The sequence below is a fragment of the Emydura macquarii genome, unplaced genomic scaffold, assembly GCF_026122565.2.
Source record: "Emydura macquarii macquarii isolate MOO-44397 ecotype Brisbane River unplaced genomic scaffold, CSIRO-AGI_Emac_v2 contig_3530, whole genome shotgun sequence".
Classification (NCBI taxonomy): Eukaryota; Metazoa; Chordata; order Testudines; family Chelidae; genus Emydura; species Emydura macquarii.
This window is the reverse complement of record NW_027133667.1, coordinates 11,029,081-11,045,553: the sequence shown is the minus strand read 5'-3', so window position 1 is coordinate 11,045,553 and position 16,473 is coordinate 11,029,081. Positions and strand designations below refer to the sequence as shown.

The 16,473-nt window shown below is 45.3% G+C and overlaps 1 protein-coding gene across 9 annotated transcripts in view; it reads right to left on the bottom strand.

Annotated features, from left to right (window-relative positions):
* The window catches only part of CACNA1C (calcium voltage-gated channel subunit alpha1 C), a 648,228-nt gene that overhangs the window by 8,633 nt on the left and 623,122 nt on the right, over positions 1-16,473 (bottom strand). For all 9 annotated transcript variants that reach the window (XM_067536222.1, XM_067536225.1, XM_067536223.1 and 6 more), the window contains 8 exons: positions 13,769-13,870; positions 12,234-12,361; positions 9,207-9,341; positions 7,181-7,533; positions 4,680-4,808; positions 3,992-4,101; positions 2,906-3,009; positions 9-332 (listed from right to left, as the gene is read on the bottom strand). In XM_067536222.1, the coding sequence (XP_067392323.1) occupies positions 9-332; positions 2,906-3,009; positions 3,992-4,101; positions 4,680-4,808; positions 7,181-7,533; positions 9,207-9,341; positions 12,234-12,361; positions 13,769-13,870 (1,385 nt within the window). The remainder of the gene's footprint in view (positions 1-8; positions 333-2,905; positions 3,010-3,991; positions 4,102-4,679; positions 4,809-7,180; positions 7,534-9,206; positions 9,342-12,233; positions 12,362-13,768; positions 13,871-16,473) is intronic.

Genomic DNA, 16,473 nt, shown 5'->3' with positions numbered 1-16,473 from the left:
CGACTTACCGCTTCGACAAGGCTGCCAGCGCTGCCGTGGAATTGCCTGCTGCTCCCGCCAGTCTGGCTGGGGACAGTGAGGGACACCGGCCTGGCTCTCCGAGGGCTGCTGCAGCTGGTGCTATCAGAGTACCAGGAGCTGCAGTGTATTGATGGGAAGCTACTGTTGAGTTTCTCACTGGACTCCACTCCATCAAGCCGTAAAGTCGGGATGGTCTTCTGTGGCCAGCCATGGCTACAGGGTACGGCAGGGGGTGTGGCACACAAGCGGGAGAACCTTGTTGGGGAATGGCTTCTCTGGAGCAGGGGACTCAACCCTGCCACTGCTAGTGCCTTCAGACAAAGAGAGAAAGAATGCAGTACTAGTCTGCCCTGGGAAGCACTACTCGAATGACTAGGCAGTGAGGAAAGAGTACAAGGATGGCTTGAATGGGCTTATGCTAATTGGGAATTTAGATGGATTAGCCTCTATGAAACACAGCTGTGATTAATAGAACAGTATTGCTGTTTTCTGTGGATCCATTTTGTAAATATTACAAAGATTCTGTTAAAAATTATCAATTTTGTTCTGGTGAAATGTGCTGGGTTGAAAGTGCTAGAGACTGACATCCTCTCTCAGTGGAACAGGTACAGCATAGATAGAAGCAATGCAAACTTCCCCCACATAACCCTGCCAGTGTACCTTATTTCTATACTGGAGGGATCACCATTTCCCACTTAGGGTGACAGGGTAGATCATTTTCCACATCCTTTTAATCTTTGGCCCTTCTTCTGATCCCACCACCAACCATATCATTTACTGCTAATGGTGGTGGTGTTTTTTGGTGATATCTGCCTTAGAAGCTGTATCGAGACTATCAACTCATTTCATTTAGGTCTCCAGTGACATTTAGTCAGTAATAACTTTCAGTCGATACCAAACTGCATTAGATTTTATGTAGTGATCTATTAGTAAAAGGATCAATATCCCATTGCTATTCTCCTGAGCCATCCAGTCCCTCAAAGAATTAAATACATAATTCATGACTCATGTAATACCTTATAACTAAATAAGTGATTCAAAGAAATCCTTCTTTCCATAGGGCCAGATTCATTTTACTCACGTTGAATGGTACCTTATTCCACAAGTCAACAGGACAAGTCATAGAATAAGGTACTACTCAGTGTGAGTGAGGGAATCAGAAGCCAACCCACAGAATATAAAAGGTGTGTTTTTGTACTGTGTGTAAGCAGAAAGTCCCCTCATTAACTTTCCAGTCCTCCTCCCACTGAAATCAATGGCAACTGACTTTAACACAAGCAAGAATGGTTTCTAAATACGCTATGCTTATGATTTCAGACAAAGAAATGGTATAACAGAAGAGTCGTCTATTAGTGCCATGGGTCAGTTACCCAAACATTTTTAAAGGCATAAAAGGCAGCTAATTGCCCAGCTCCTATTGATTCTGAGTATAAAATGGGCACCTAACTGCCCTTTGGGCCATCTGAAAATCTCCCCCTCAAGGCCTAGTCCTGCAGTCTCTTCTCTCATAAGCAGCTCCATTAAATTGAAAAGGCTGCAGGATGGGCCCTAAATTGGTTAGAACCACAGCTGAACTGATTTTTCAGCCTGCTTGTAGAAATATAATCAGGGGATCATACACTGATATATATATATATATAGCAGGCTGTGTTTCCAACCAGTACAATACTGACGATGTTCCAGGAGTGTTTGAAGGACCATGACAAGTTATATATGTGTAAATCCTTCACGTATCAATATATGTGAGCATTTCACATGAATAACTCTTCAAGTGTTCACAGTGAGAAGACACCCTATAGTTTTTAATAGCTTTAAATAGTTTAAAAGGGAAATTAACAGATTGTTTACAATGGGTAGTACAAATCTTAATTTTAACCCCTGAAAGGGAGCAGCAATTAATATTACTAAACCCAGAAGACCATATTCTGATAGTGGAGCTTTCTTGTAGCATTAACATCTTTTACACTAGAGGGAGTGTTTATGTGGTGGAATACTGAATGGTTTTTCTGTCTCAGCACTGTGAGTTCCTGACAGTCAAAGAAATGGAGAACCTTCTTCCCCAATACAGTCTTCCACAAGGCCTTCTTGCCTTAAACAGTTGGCCTACATACTGGATTGAGTGAATTAGACTGAAAGCTCCTAGAAGCAGGGATCTTACACGCTTTTGAAGAATTATGTACACTAATACTACTCTACAGATAATAAGAGGACCCAGTAATGTAGAATTGACTAAGGGGAACATCAAGTGTCCCGATGCTGGTAGTGCCATATGAAAACTGTTTCTGCAATAGTTTATATATTGTAATGTCAGACAGAGAAAGACAGTTTAGCATCTAATGACAGATGACTTGATAGCTGATTAATCATGCAGGTATGTCCAAATGGAAAGCACTATATTGTGGGATGTCCCTGTCAGGGATTTTAAGAAACTGACTAGTTACATGTAATCAGTTCACTTTAAAAAAAATGATTTGAGTAACTGATTATTTTTGTACTAATGTGGAGGTGGACACTGCTCCATTTACTCATATAAATAGTTCCATCATAGTCAATGGAATTGCAGTAAGGATGGATTGGCTAATTATTTGTACCATGAGATGTTAGCAAGGTTTTTGTTTTTTTCCCCTTCATGTATGTCACATACTGACTAATGTTACCAACTTTGGCGAGCATGTTCTTGCAACTTTGTTCTGGCAGTTGTGAAAATCCTGAAATCCTGAGCTGACCGGAGCACAAAAACAATTTCTAACAACAGCATCTTTGATATTGGCAAAACGGTCCTAAATGGTCTCAGAAATGTTGGCTAGTGGTGCCATTGATAATCACTGCAGATGTTAAATGTCCAGGTCGGTTGGTGGGCCTCTGCTTAGTAATTAAGTCTTACCTGATGGTGTACCAGATGCAACGGCAGAACTGTCTTCTGTGAGACATCTACACCTTGGTTTTTCTGTCTCTTCAGACACTCCATGTGAAAAGATGCTCTTCGACCTGCAATGCCAATGGCACAGAACTGTGATCATCATTCACACCACACTAGAGAGACTGTCTGACCTGAGGTTGGTGTCAGTGTAATAACTCTGCGGGTGCAGAGGAAAAATCCCCATTATAGGTCCTGTCCACTTCACCTTGATAGTTTGCACCTTGCTAGAGCAACTGTATTTGAAAATGGTTGTCAAGCACCATGAAGTCTGCCCAACAGCTGTGTCCAAGACAGTTGAAAGCTAGCACATATTCTGGACAGGGATTTTTTTTTAAACAACAGTGCTACTAGAAACTGTGCTACTGATGATCATCCTAGGTATGCTAGAACAAGATTTCTGAACAGTGTTGGAAAATGAGTTGTAACTGCGTTAGATGTGGAAATGAACCATGTTACAACATGTAAGGATTCACTGATGTGAGGGGGCTGGTACCTCCATGAAATTGTGTGGTCAAAGGACTGCACTTGACTTCAATTTGCAAATCCTAACACTTGAAAAGATGCAGTTACAGTTAAAGCAGAGACCAGGTTCTTGGTGTATTCACTTGTACCAATATTCATCATTTTTCTTTTGCAAAAGAGGAAAGAAGAACATTTTATTTCTCCCTGTTCAATATTTAAAGAAAAGACCACCACATACTGATTCACTCGATTGGCTGACTCTATAAGGAGGTTTTTTTGGGCCCACAGAACTCTGATAAGTTCTTCTAGTTGATATACAGACTTAACCAATCAGTTCACATAGAAGCATTCCATCCAGAGAACCATAGACTAATATGCTGATTGAGCAGAGTATAAGTCTATGGAGATGCCTGCTGGTAAGACGTGCATTATCAAGATCTTATCCTGCACTTTGTGTCTCAGGTTCTTCCTGGGAAGCAAAGTGCATATCAAAACCTGAGGCCACACATTACAGTATTCTCCAGCAAGATGTGAGCAATCAGTCAAGGCATCAGAAAGGACCACATGTACATCTGGCTGGAATATTACCCAGTGAAGAGGAGCGAAGAAAACCCCTCTTTGGAGACTGCCCGGAGTCCTCCCCTTTGTTGTTTTCAGGTGGAGTCAATTGTCTGTTTTCATCATCTTGGTATGACAGCCTGGAATGAAAAACAGAGTTTGGAACCATCGCTTGAGCAGAATATCATGATGGATGGACTATCCCTTCTACTAGGGAAAGGCAGCATTATATTTGGCAGGAGATGAAAAAAGGGAGAGAGGAAAAACATTCTATCCACAAAGAAGGGATGTAGCTAACTAGTTAGTTTTCTATATCTAAGTGCTCCAGAGACAGCATCCAAGACCGTGGGACAGAGAAAGCTTCGGTGATGAAATCTGTGAATTTTAGAGATGAGAAATGGATTGTAGAGAGGCCTGGAGGTAGCAATAGCAGTGGTGCTAGGGGGGAGAAAAGGGAAGAATTAGAGGGGAGAAAAAAGACTTCCCAAAAATCATATAAAAATTGCTTTCCCGATACTATTTGCCAGTATTTTTTCATACTTTGATACTAGATTGGCACAGCGTTCCATCTGCAAACCTGTTTCTTCTTACTAGCCTTTCTCCAGTTCCATTCCCTAGGCTGAACTCATGAAGGGTCTTTAAAGAAAGATATCACACAATCCCCCATCCCCAAGCCAAAAAACCTCAAACAGCTTGGCCACAATATTGCAAAGCTCACATTTCAGTAGAGATCAGGCTTGGTTCGCTACAGTAATCTATGTCTTCATTCAAATTCTCATCGTAAGTCTCATCCTGAGACTCTTCCTCTTGGCAAACAATTGCCAGCTGGCTGTCTCTGGAACTGGAGCTAATGAGCAAAAAAGGCAAGTCAAAATTTGGAGATGGTAAAGAAAAGCTGCTAACGAGACAGGAGTGACAGGGCTACTACATCTGTCTGCATTTATTGTTATGGCCCAGTGCCGAGCCATCACACTAAAATCAATGATCAAAGACAGAGGCACACCTCATAAATGCAAGTGACCCTTTGTTTTGTCCTCACTTAGTTGGAGCACCTTAATCAAAGCACCAAGAGTCAGAAGTGATGTACATACTATGAATGTAATTGATCATGCCTGCACTGCATGAGCATTCACAGGGCACTGACTAAATTCCAATCCTAAGGTCCTGTCTCACAGGACTCAGTATAAAACCTGGGATGGATTCCCTGAGGGCAAAAGGGGTGGATTTTCTTCTATGGCTATCATAAAGCACTGGTTAGGAATTTCAAAGGGATTCCTCCTTGACATTATATCACCCCTCTCAGCTGTGATGTGTATGGCCTCTTTTTCCCGTCTTTCACTCACTGTGACATTTCTCTCCATCTGCTCGCTTTCATCTTCTCTCTCCCCTTGCCTTTCCCATCCTGGGGACTTATTCTCCCATCACAGAATATGAGTAACTGCCATTGAGTTCAATGGGTGCTATTCGAATTCTGTGGTGGGGTGTGTGTGTGTGAAGCCCCTTGAATTTCATCTTTACCTCCTCCTCCCTCCATTTCCCATGCTGGGCTTTCTGGTATTAGGCTGCATTTTCATTGTGCAAGTAAATGGACAGAACCTGGATCTCTGAAATGCTAGCATGGAGAGCTTCAGAGATCTGCAGTCCTTCTCTGTTACCTGTGGTGGCAGAGAAGCACCATGTGGGAATAGGTGGGGAAGTGGAGACACATGGCTGTTTGGTCATCTGGTTCAGACAAGAAACCTTGGTGGAGTGGAGGGAAAGGAGTATACATATGATGCTTTGGCTCAGTTGAAAAAAAAAAAAAACCCAAGAAAGAGCATCTGAGTGATCAGACGGGACAGCCGGCAATCATAGTGGTACGGGTGAAGAAAAGTGCCACTCCCTCATCAGCCCACATGGCAAAGTTCTAGCCAAACCCTACACTATTTTGGTTAGCACAGGCTAAAACAGACTTCACTCTGCAATGATCAGAGAATGACTAGGATCAGGTCTGAGATCATGTGGAGACTGAAGTGAAAAATACCACACGTGTCCATCAGGTAAACCAGCTACCACAGTGCACAACATTGTCTGCATTATGGCTAGAGGAACCCAGTTGGAAAATGTGTCCTGAAGATACCATAATACTATTACTTCTTTTAACTCTGCTGGCACTGAAAGGAAGAGCTTAAGTGGAACAATAATGGGGATTTGGACATTAACTTCAACCAGAGCAACACTGAATCTAATATCTGGAGAACATTACAGCATGAGAGGAAACACCTACCGTCCCAATGTTTCATAGTAATGTGTCCTAGTTCACCAAGGAAGCAAGGGGGAAAAAGAAGACTATGTCAGGAATGTAACAAAAACACAAGTAGGGAAGAGCTATGAAGTAGCTGTGAAATTCCTATAGCTTCCAAAAGGAAGGCTGGGAAATGGAAAAACCACTGGATTCTTTATTCAAGCAAACTCACACACATCTGGCATCCCCATCTTGTTATTCTCCTCTCTTCTTCTCTAGAACAATTGTTTCTCAACCTTTTCAGGCTGGCAACCTTTTATTTGAAGTCAGAAATGTTATAAACAAGTAAAACATGTCTGAATGGGAACAGAGATAAGCCTATTATACAATTCATTCGTGTGTGTGTGTGTGTGTGTTTTGAGAGGTTAACAGAGAATATCTGTCTTTGAAGGTAGGAGTGTATGGAGAGATTGGGAGTGAGATTTTCTGTGTGTTAAATTATGATACATTTTTGAATGCCTCACATCCCTCCTGATTGCATTTTATGAGCTCCCAGGGGACTGTCACTTGTTGATGGAAAAACACTAGTTTAGAGTCTTCTCTCTAGTGTTTTCAAATACGAACTGCATTTCCCTATTCCTCCTCTATTTAATTTGCATTAGATACAACACCTCCCTACAGCCTAAGACACAGCTCCCTTCAAATACCATTTATACTGCTTCATGAAATAGCCTGGGCGATGGCGGGTGTTGATCAGTACCGGTGCTAAGCACTCCTCCTTCCCAGAGGCTGAGTGTGGTGCTTCTGCAATTTTGCTGGTCTAAGCAGCAAGTGACAAGTTTGAGAGCTCTCCTCAAATCCCAGGCAGAGCAGCATCTCGTCCTGCCTCTAGACTGTTGGAGCATGACTTTAAGTAGGCAATAGCATTTTTTAAAAAATTGTACATATATGTTGGTTTCATTAGCCCAAGAGACCATTCCTTCTTTGGAGCTTACCTTTTGGAAGTGAGTTTCCAAGGGGCCTCCTGCACTCGTATGGTGGGTGACAAGGGTGTGCCGTGCCCCTCCACTGTGCTGACAGTACTTGGGTACCTGGGTGGGCTGGGGAAGCGGGACAAGGCAGTATTGTTGGCATTGTTGATGTTGGCGTTGGAGCCCGAAGACGAGTAGCTGCTGGGAGTGAAGGTGGAATCCACTAGCTTCTCATGGGACGGGGACTCGGTATCTCCCTGGTTGTTGCCAGATTTATTGATGTGCAAAGGGCGCTGGGTGGTGAAAGTCTGGGGGAATGAGCTCCTGCCATCACTTTGGTAGTAGCTGACATGGTTTCCGAATAGGCCACCGGCCCTCTGTCAGCAAAACAGAAAACATTTTCTCTTGGTGAGCAGGCCCGCCAACAGCAATTCTGGGCCCCAGGGCAGAACGGTCAATGGCCCCCGCCCCCTAGAAAGGGATGTCTGAGGTTTACGACCATGGGAGTCGGGTGAAGTTTCCCCGTCAGGGAGGCTAGCTCCCCGTTCCAGCTCCACCCCTGCTCTGCCCCGGTCCCGCTGCTTCCCCTACTTGGTCCCTCTCCTCTCTTCCACACCTCCCTACCCCCAGTCACAAGCAACAGCAAGGGGGGGCTGAGAGGGATGTGATGGTGGGGAGGCCAAGTGGGGAAGGGAGGGTGTGGAAGAGAGAAGGGGGGGCCAAGCAGGGAAGAGGGAGGGACGCAGCAGCAAGCGGGCCGAGAGTGGGAAGGGCAGGGCTGGGGGTGGAGTGGGGGCATTGTCTGGGTTGGAACGGGGGTGGACTGTGGGTGGGGCCACAGGCAGAAGAGGTGGGATGGGGAGCTAGCCTTCTCAAGGGGAAGCTTCAACCACTGCCCATGGCCTGGGCCCTTTTAAAATCACCAGCCCCCTGGGCAATTGCCCCCTTTGTCCCCTGCCCTGTCGTCGGGCCGGTTGGTGAGTGAGAGGAGGTACAAAAGAGGTCAATTTCCCCAGTCTGGTGTTTTGTCACTGGACCTCAAAGCAATGTTTGGAGAAAGAAAATTTGGGGACCAATTTGTCATTGTAGTATGACCCTCTACAAGCAGCGTGTCTCCCTACCAAGAAATAATCCCAGAATATGGGCAGTGGTGGGACAGGGAGGGTTATGCTGTAGATGAACTGTGATGTAATGCTCTGATATTTGACAAGGGCTAGCTCCAGAATACAAAGCGGTCCATAAGTGGTGAAGAGCCATCTTTGTACCTCCCCTCCATTCCTGTGTTGAGTGGGATGGAGAATCTGGGCTATTGAGTTAAATTCTGGGTACCACAGTACCAGAAAAATACCCACTCACTGGAAGGAATTCAAAGAAGAGCAATGAAAATGATTAACCAGCAGGAGGGACTAGTGAGGAAAGGATTAAAGATCCTGTCATGCAGAGCTTGACTAAGTCATAATGAAGGGGAGAGACAGTAACTTTCTGTAAGTATTTGAATGGTAGAAGCACCAAGGAGCGAGAGAGAATGTTGGGGACTGCCCAAAGGGTGTAACTAAGAAGAAGACAATTTATGCTGATTGTTTATTAAGGTATCGGACAGTCTCCCAAGGGAAGTGCTGTAAGACCCTTTGCTTGAATCGCTTAAAAGTGGACTAAACAAAGCACTAGAGAATGTAGTGGATGAATAACGAATAGGATGGACCATGGAGAAGATAATCTGATTTGTTTTTTCAGTTTCTGTGGGTCAAATCCTGACATCCTCACTCTGATTTTATTTAGTCTTTACTCCGACAAAACGCTCACTGAGGAAACATGGAGTGAAAACTACATCAGGACCTCAGGATTTGGCCTTCTGATTCTATTTGATAGATAGCTTTATATTTTCCATTTCTGTTCTCTAATACAGCCTGGGATACTGAAAGAGAGAGAGAGACCAACTGAAACGTACGCTGTAAGAAAAAGACCATATGGTACTCCCCAATCTAATGTATTGGGCTCAGCATGTAATCTCATTCAAGAGGCAAAGAAGGATCACAGCAGCAGCACTTACCCTGAAGATATCATCTTCAGAGGCAGCAGAAACAGCTTCTTTCATGGCCTTGTCTAGCTCCTCTTCAGCTGTCAGGTCTCCTGAGATCGCCCGTCGGATCTCCGGCCCAATGTCGTGCAACGTGCGTAACCCGGCCTGAAAACCAATATCATGTAACACTCTGTCTCCATGTAGTTAGGTGAGCAATAAAAACAGTATCACTTTACACTGCACATCATCTGTCGCCAAGTACTTTACTAACACTAATTAATTTAACCTCACTAATGCCCTCTGAGGTCAGCTGGTACTCTTATCCCATTCATCTTTTAGAGGTGGAGAGACCAACTCACAAAGAGAATAAGTTGCCCAAAGCTGCATAGTAAATTTCTGGCAGAATTGGCAGTAAAAAGAACGGTTACTTACCAGTAACTGTTGTTCTTTGAGATGTGTTGCTCATGTCCATTCCCAATTAGGTGTGTGTGCGCGCCACATGCACCAGTGCCGGACAACTTTTTCCCCCTAGTGATACCCGTAGGAGCCGACTCTAGCGCCCCCTGCAGGGGCGCACACATGTGCCCGCATATAGGTGCAATTGGCTCCCCCTCCCTCTCAGTTCCTTCTTGCTGGAACTCCAACTGAGGGGGGTGGGTGGGTGTGGAATGGACGTGAGCAACACATCTCGAAGAAAAAAAGATACAGTTAAATAACCGTTCTTTCTTCTTTGAGTGCTTGCTCATATCCATTCCCAAATTAGGTGACTCAACAGCAGTGTCTCCAGTACTGGGCAGGAGTTCTACCAAAGCCAGCGTTGTCCCGAGCTTGTTGCGTTAAGACATAGTGGGACATGAAGGTATGTACTAATGATCAGGTAGCTGCCCTGCAGATGTCCTGGATGAGGATATGAGCTTGAAAGGCCTCAGATGAGGTTTGTGCTCTTGTTGAGTGGGCTGTCAAGGGCACCGGAGGCGGAGCTCATAGCAGGCTTGGATACAGGCCATAATCCACATTGAGATATGCTGTGAGGATACCAGCAGCCCCTTCATCCAGTCTGCAATAGCTACGAAGAGTTGTGTCGAATGACGAATAGGTTTGGTCCTGTCAATGTAAAAGCCCATCTCACATTGAGAGAGTGCAGGTGTCTCTCTTCACTGGAGCTGTGAGGTTTGGGACAAAAGATAGGTAGGAAAATATCCTGGTTAAGGTGAAAATGAGAGACCACCTTAGGCATAAAAAGCCAGGTGTGGGTGTAGCTGGACTTTGTCCTTGTAAAACACTGTGTGGCTTGTCCCTCTGTTCTGATGTTAATGCTCTGATCTCCAAAACTTGTCTGGCAGAAATAATAGCCACCAGGAAGGCGACCTTCTGGACAGATACGTGAGGGAGCACGAGGCCATGGATTCGAAGGGTGGTCCGGTGTGTCTTTCTTAGTCTGCGGGTGAAAACTTTTACAGATTTTGCACCTCTTATGGATGTGCGCTTCCCCCAGGCACTTTAAACAACTTTGATGAGGGTCGCTCCTCAGCTTCTTACACGAAGTGCAGGGTTTAAATCCTGAGGAATGGCATGCCCTGATCCTGGGATTCTAACAACTAAAAAACCAGAACTAACTATAACTAAACTATTAACTATGTACAATAGAACAATGAATAAACCACTAGGTTTTAGCAAGAGAACTTGCGAAGGCAAGAGACATTCCAACACCGTCACTGGCGGCAAGAAGGAACTGAGAGGGAGGGGGAGCCGACAGTGCCTATATGTGGGCATATGTGTGCGCCTCTGCAGTGGGCGCTAGAGTTGGCTCCTACAAGTACCACAAGGGGAAAAAGTTGTCCAGCACTGGTGCATGTGGGGCACACACACACATACCTAATTTGGAAATGGACATGAGCAAGCACTTGAAGAAGGACCCAGGAGTCTTCATTACCAGGTGCTTGTTTTAACAAGTACAGCAACATGTGCATAAACATGCAGGCCCAAATGAGTACGTTTAGGTGCTTTAAAGTTTGTCCCCTAAATCTATATTCAGGCACACAGACAAAAGTACTGAGCACTTACTCTTCCAGCTGAAGTCAATGGGAGCTCAGCATCTTTGAAAATCAGGCCAATTTTATTTAGGTACTTAAATATGGATTGAAGAGCTGAATTTTGTTGGCACCCAGATTTGGAAATTTTAGCCAGAAACTATACCTAGCATTTACCAAACCTTACTAATTGGAAAGTGTCTCAATTAGTATTGTTCTGGGAAACAGTAAAGCTGTCCTATGCTGATGCTGTATACATATTAACCTATTTCTGACATGGCACATTGTTTGCTTGGAGTCCAGTGTTATATCTCTTTCTTACTGTAACAATTTCAGACGTAGATAGAGCTGGGTGTTGCCCTGTGTTGTGCAGCTGTTATCAACGCAAAATTCTCTCTTTTTCAAAAATACATCGGAAGCCTCTGACACACAACTTAGCAATCCACACAGTGAATCAATGGCAGAACTGAGACTAGATTCCAGGGCACAGAATGGCCCCATGCCCTATCCACTGGACTATGATGCCTCTTGAATCAAGGCATCTGCCTCTGTTTTTTAACTGCCATATAACTTCACTGACCTATCCATAATGACTCCCTCCTCAGATGGGTTTAGGACGAACATAACAATAGTCATGACCTTACATTGAGTTAATACCAGCTATCCAAAAGGAACCCAAAGCACTTCCCAAACATTACCAAAGAATTTCTCAACTATGAACATAATTCATCCAGGCATTCTGCCAGCATAAGGAAGGGTGCATGGCCTTTGATAGATGAACGTCTGTCTGGAGGGGTTGATGTGGCAGCCCAAGATGCCTCCAATGTCCCCTCTAATGGGGGTGCCTGGCAGATGCTCAGTACAGCCCCCAAAGTGGGTGGCACTTGCTGGGAAGGAGACATGGTCAAGTGCCCTTGAACGTAACAAGGTTAAGGAGTTGTACAAATTTATTAATCCTACAGATCTATGTCTTTGCCACATTCCTGTGGCACTCACCAGCCCAGGCCCATATCTGCCCCTCACTCACCTGCAAGGAGAGAGCATTCCGCTGTGAGGGTTTGCCCACGAGGCCCTGTTCTTTACGTTTCTTGAATTTCCGGAAATATTCTTGGATCAGGAAAGTGGCATAAAACTTCCCGACTGTCACCTCATCATCTGCATGGGGGAGATTTCCAAAAGCAAACAAGCAGCTGATTTTAAACAGTCACTTTACCAGTGCAAGCCGCAAAGCCTTGCCATTTAGAAAAGGAATATCAGGAACCAAAGAGAGGCAAAGATGTTTGTTTTCAGGGTACAAGTTGAGCGGGCACATTCACACCAGAGCCACAGCTGTTCGCAGAGGCTCTGTGGGGTGAAAAGGTGGCTTACAGCTACAGGCATAGGTTAGCTATACTGGTAGAGAATGCCTATAACAGCAGGGCCACCTGGTGGGTCCATTTGCTATAAAGATACGGCTTCTGACTGTTTCAGTCACTTGTACCAATTCCCCAGATCAGACCTCAGTGTGTCTGCAACATCCCACTGCGGGTTAGTACCTGCTATAATCCAAAATGGAACCTGGGCTGCTTCAAACCAAAGGACAAATCCTGCAGTCCTTGCTTTTCCCTTCCTCAGCCAAAACTCTCATTGATGTCAATGGACCAAAACGTAACTCAATATTGATTTAGGCAACGCCCCGCCCCACCCTCCCTCCGGAGTCACTGGAAGTTTTGTGGGGCATTGACTTCAGGGAGGACAAGGGCAAAGCAAAGACTTCAGCGTCTGATGTCAAATACAGACTATCCCCAAAGTGCGATTTTGAGCAATAGCCTATAGAACTGACGGGGAGGGTCAGCAATCGTGCAGTGCTGCTGAGTGAAGGCTCACCAGCCCAGCATGAAGGCTCATCATTAAGGTGCTAGAGGGGAGACCAGATGGCCAGTGTCTGGATACCACCAGTGTCTGACAGGTGTATGAGTTGAAAGCACAGGCCTCGAAGCCCAGGAGAAGAGGCCATAGCCTTAGCTCAAGGTTGAAGGCTTATTTCTGACACATGCTGATAAAAGCGGTGTTATTCTACTACTAAATGTTTACTGCTGTCCCTGCCCACGATAGCAGATAATCACTGACAAAGCAAATAAATAGAACATGTGTGCCAGGGATCACGTTAGAGTTATGCAATGCTGGTAAGCATCTAGCCCTCTGGAGAAAGGCCACGGGCAATGCAAGGCAAAATCCTGTTGTCCCTGGCTCACTGGGAATGTGTAGAGGAGAACCTCACTCCATTTAGATCTGGTGTAGGGATCTGAGCATATTGTTTTCTCCCCCACTCCGACATCTCCAGTTCCCAAGAACTGCCCATTGAGAGGATTACACATTAATTGGTACAGGCATGATCAGCGCTCACCCTGCCATAATGTCCAGTCTGACAAACAAATACCATTCTGTAGTGGAAAACAGCCTCCCATACCCTACCCAGGGCCACAAAGTGCAATACAAAAGCGACAGGATTATGGAAGGACAAACAGCAGATAGAGAAAGGGGTGGAAAGACTGACAGACATGGAAAGGCCAGTTTGCTCACCACCTGCTGGGGGCACAACCTGATCCAGCAGCTTCATGCTGGTGCGCTTCCAGATTTTCTTAATGATCGCTCGCAGCTCCTCATTGGCTTGCTCCAGGTTACCTGCCAGGGGAATCAGTGGACAGAGGAATTAAGCCAGCTCTAACAGAGGAGAAAATTTCACACATATGCTGCAGCATCCCAAAAGGAAAAGAGTGGAGCAAAAGTCTGCAGAATGCATTCTCTTATAGCAGGAGAATACTTCAAGAGCAGCAGAGGGCAACTGGATCTGGGCAATGGGATTTTCTGGCCATGGCTTACTCTCTTGTGCTCAGAGCAAATGGTCTCATTCCTAAATGTGCAGAGACTTGGGAGCTGCTCACACCTCCTTGTGGAAAGATGAAAGGGTGGGAGCCTACATTCTGATGCTGGTTGTTGCCAGACATCTGCTTTCGATGGGAATTGCCTGCAGCATCATTTTGTTCTATAAATGATCATGTGTGTGATCTGATTCAGTACTTCCAGCCTTTCGGGAGGTCACATGAAGGCAGAGTAGTGATAGGAAAGGGCCCAGGAAGGGGAACTGCTTCCGAAGAAAGAAGAACCGTTTTGTGGTAAAAGCACAGCTGGGAGCCAGAAGATCTGGATTCTATTCCCAGCTCTTCCCTAGAGTTAAGGACTTCCCCTCTCTGTGCCGCAATTTCTCCATCTGCAAAGTGTAGATACTACCCACCTCACTGTGAAGTTGAGAGTCTGAATTTGGTGGTGTCTGTGAAATGCTAGGGGAAGGCACTATAGAAATGCAAAGCATTCTGATGAACTAACACAAAGACTATTTTAAAGGTATTCTTATTATTTTATGAGAAAGGGCTTTGAGATACTATGCTCCTCCTGCAAGGCATATAAGCATGGTATAAAAGAACTTGAGGGGATCATACCAGGGACTAGGATATTGCATATTTCATCCAAGAAACTCTAACCCCTTAACAGGCGTTACTGAATCAAGCCACATAACACATCTGTATAGGATCTTCATCGTCTGCGATCCCTTTCCAGCTGCCTGTCTCCTCTCAAGTTGCTCGTACGCCCCTTCTTCCATACAGCCCCTTATGCCTGGAACTCCCTTCCTTCTCCTGGTGGACCAAACTACCACACTCTCCTCTCCAAATGCACTTCTCTCATCCTAAACTAAGTGAGCTCCCTGACCTTTAAAACTGAATAAATATTGCCTTCTGCACCCCTTGCAGGTTCCACCCCCATGTGCTGCTTTCCAAACTCTTAATGTTCTGTCAGTCTAATTAGGGGTCCAGTTTTGTAAGGCCCCTGTGGACTTAAAGTAGGAGTCCCCTCCACCTCCCACCACGGTGAACTTTCAGGAGTGGTTCTAAGACTTGCAGCTGATTTGGGAACTCCATCCTCCTCAGCGTTTTATGCAGCACTGGCTGTTCTTAATGAATGATCACATTTGGAAAAACGAAGATGGGGAGAGGTTAAGTGACTTGCTCATGATCACACAGCATATCGGTGTCAAAGTCAGGAATAGACTTCATGTGTTCTGATTCTCAGTCTTCTGCTTTAACCAGGAAACCACACTGTACTGGTTTGAAGCTCAGGCCATGTTTATGCCACAAACTTGGTCGACGCAGGTTACAACGGCATAAAGGCACCGCAGTTGGTATTTTCCTTGTGCATGTGTGAACTTGGCTCCGTGTGTCAGCGCCATGCGTACTCACCACAAGTGTTTGTATCAATGCACTGTGTGGTGCACCATGGGTAGGAATCCCAGTATGCAACCTGCCACCATCCAGCGTACTAGAAGTTATGGCAATGCATGGTGGAGCCAAAACAAGTCGCCCAGGGGTGACTGGGAACAACTTCCCAGCTTTCAACTGTCTCCATTCCATATCGTCATCTATAGCCCATAATGTTTTCACATTTAAAAAAATATCTCATGAGCCCATGCTCTTCATTCTACACTATCTCTGACAGATGCATGGAGCCTGCACAGCGCTACACTATTATCATAAGCATTGCAAGCACAGGATGCACGATCTCCTGGTATTTGTAGAGCCGTAAGAAGAACCAAATCAGTGGGAAACAGGATGATTTTGTGGAGGACAGATTGCTGTGGAACATAGTGAGAATCAATTCAAGACTTGATGGCATTCACGGAGCAGCTGTAGACAGTGGATTGCTAGTTCTGGGCCTGAGAAACAAACATCGTAACGGATGGGATTGCATCGTAATGCAAGTTTCAAACTATGAGCAGTGACTGCAGAACTTTTGGATGCTCAAGGTCACATTCCTGGATCTGTGGGCCAAGCTTCCCCCCAGCCCACCAGTGCAGGGACAACAGAATGAGAGCTGCACAGACAGCAGAGAAGTGAGTGGCAATTGCACTGTGGAAACATCACTGGGAAATCCTTTTGGAACTGGAAAATCCAGTGTGTGAACCACTGTCATGCAAGTGTGCAGGGCCATCGGTCGTCTCCTGCTATGCAGGACTGTGACTCTTGGCAATGTGCAGCACACAGCAGATGGATTTGCAGCAATGGGGTTCCCAAACTAGTGGGGCGATATATGGCACAAATATCCCTATTTTGGCCCCCAGACACCTTGCCACAGAGTGCATCAATAGAAAGGGTACTTTTTTATCGTTATGCAAGTGTTGGTGGATCACTGGGGGCACTTCACTGACATCAACGTTAGTTGTCCAGGGAAGTTGC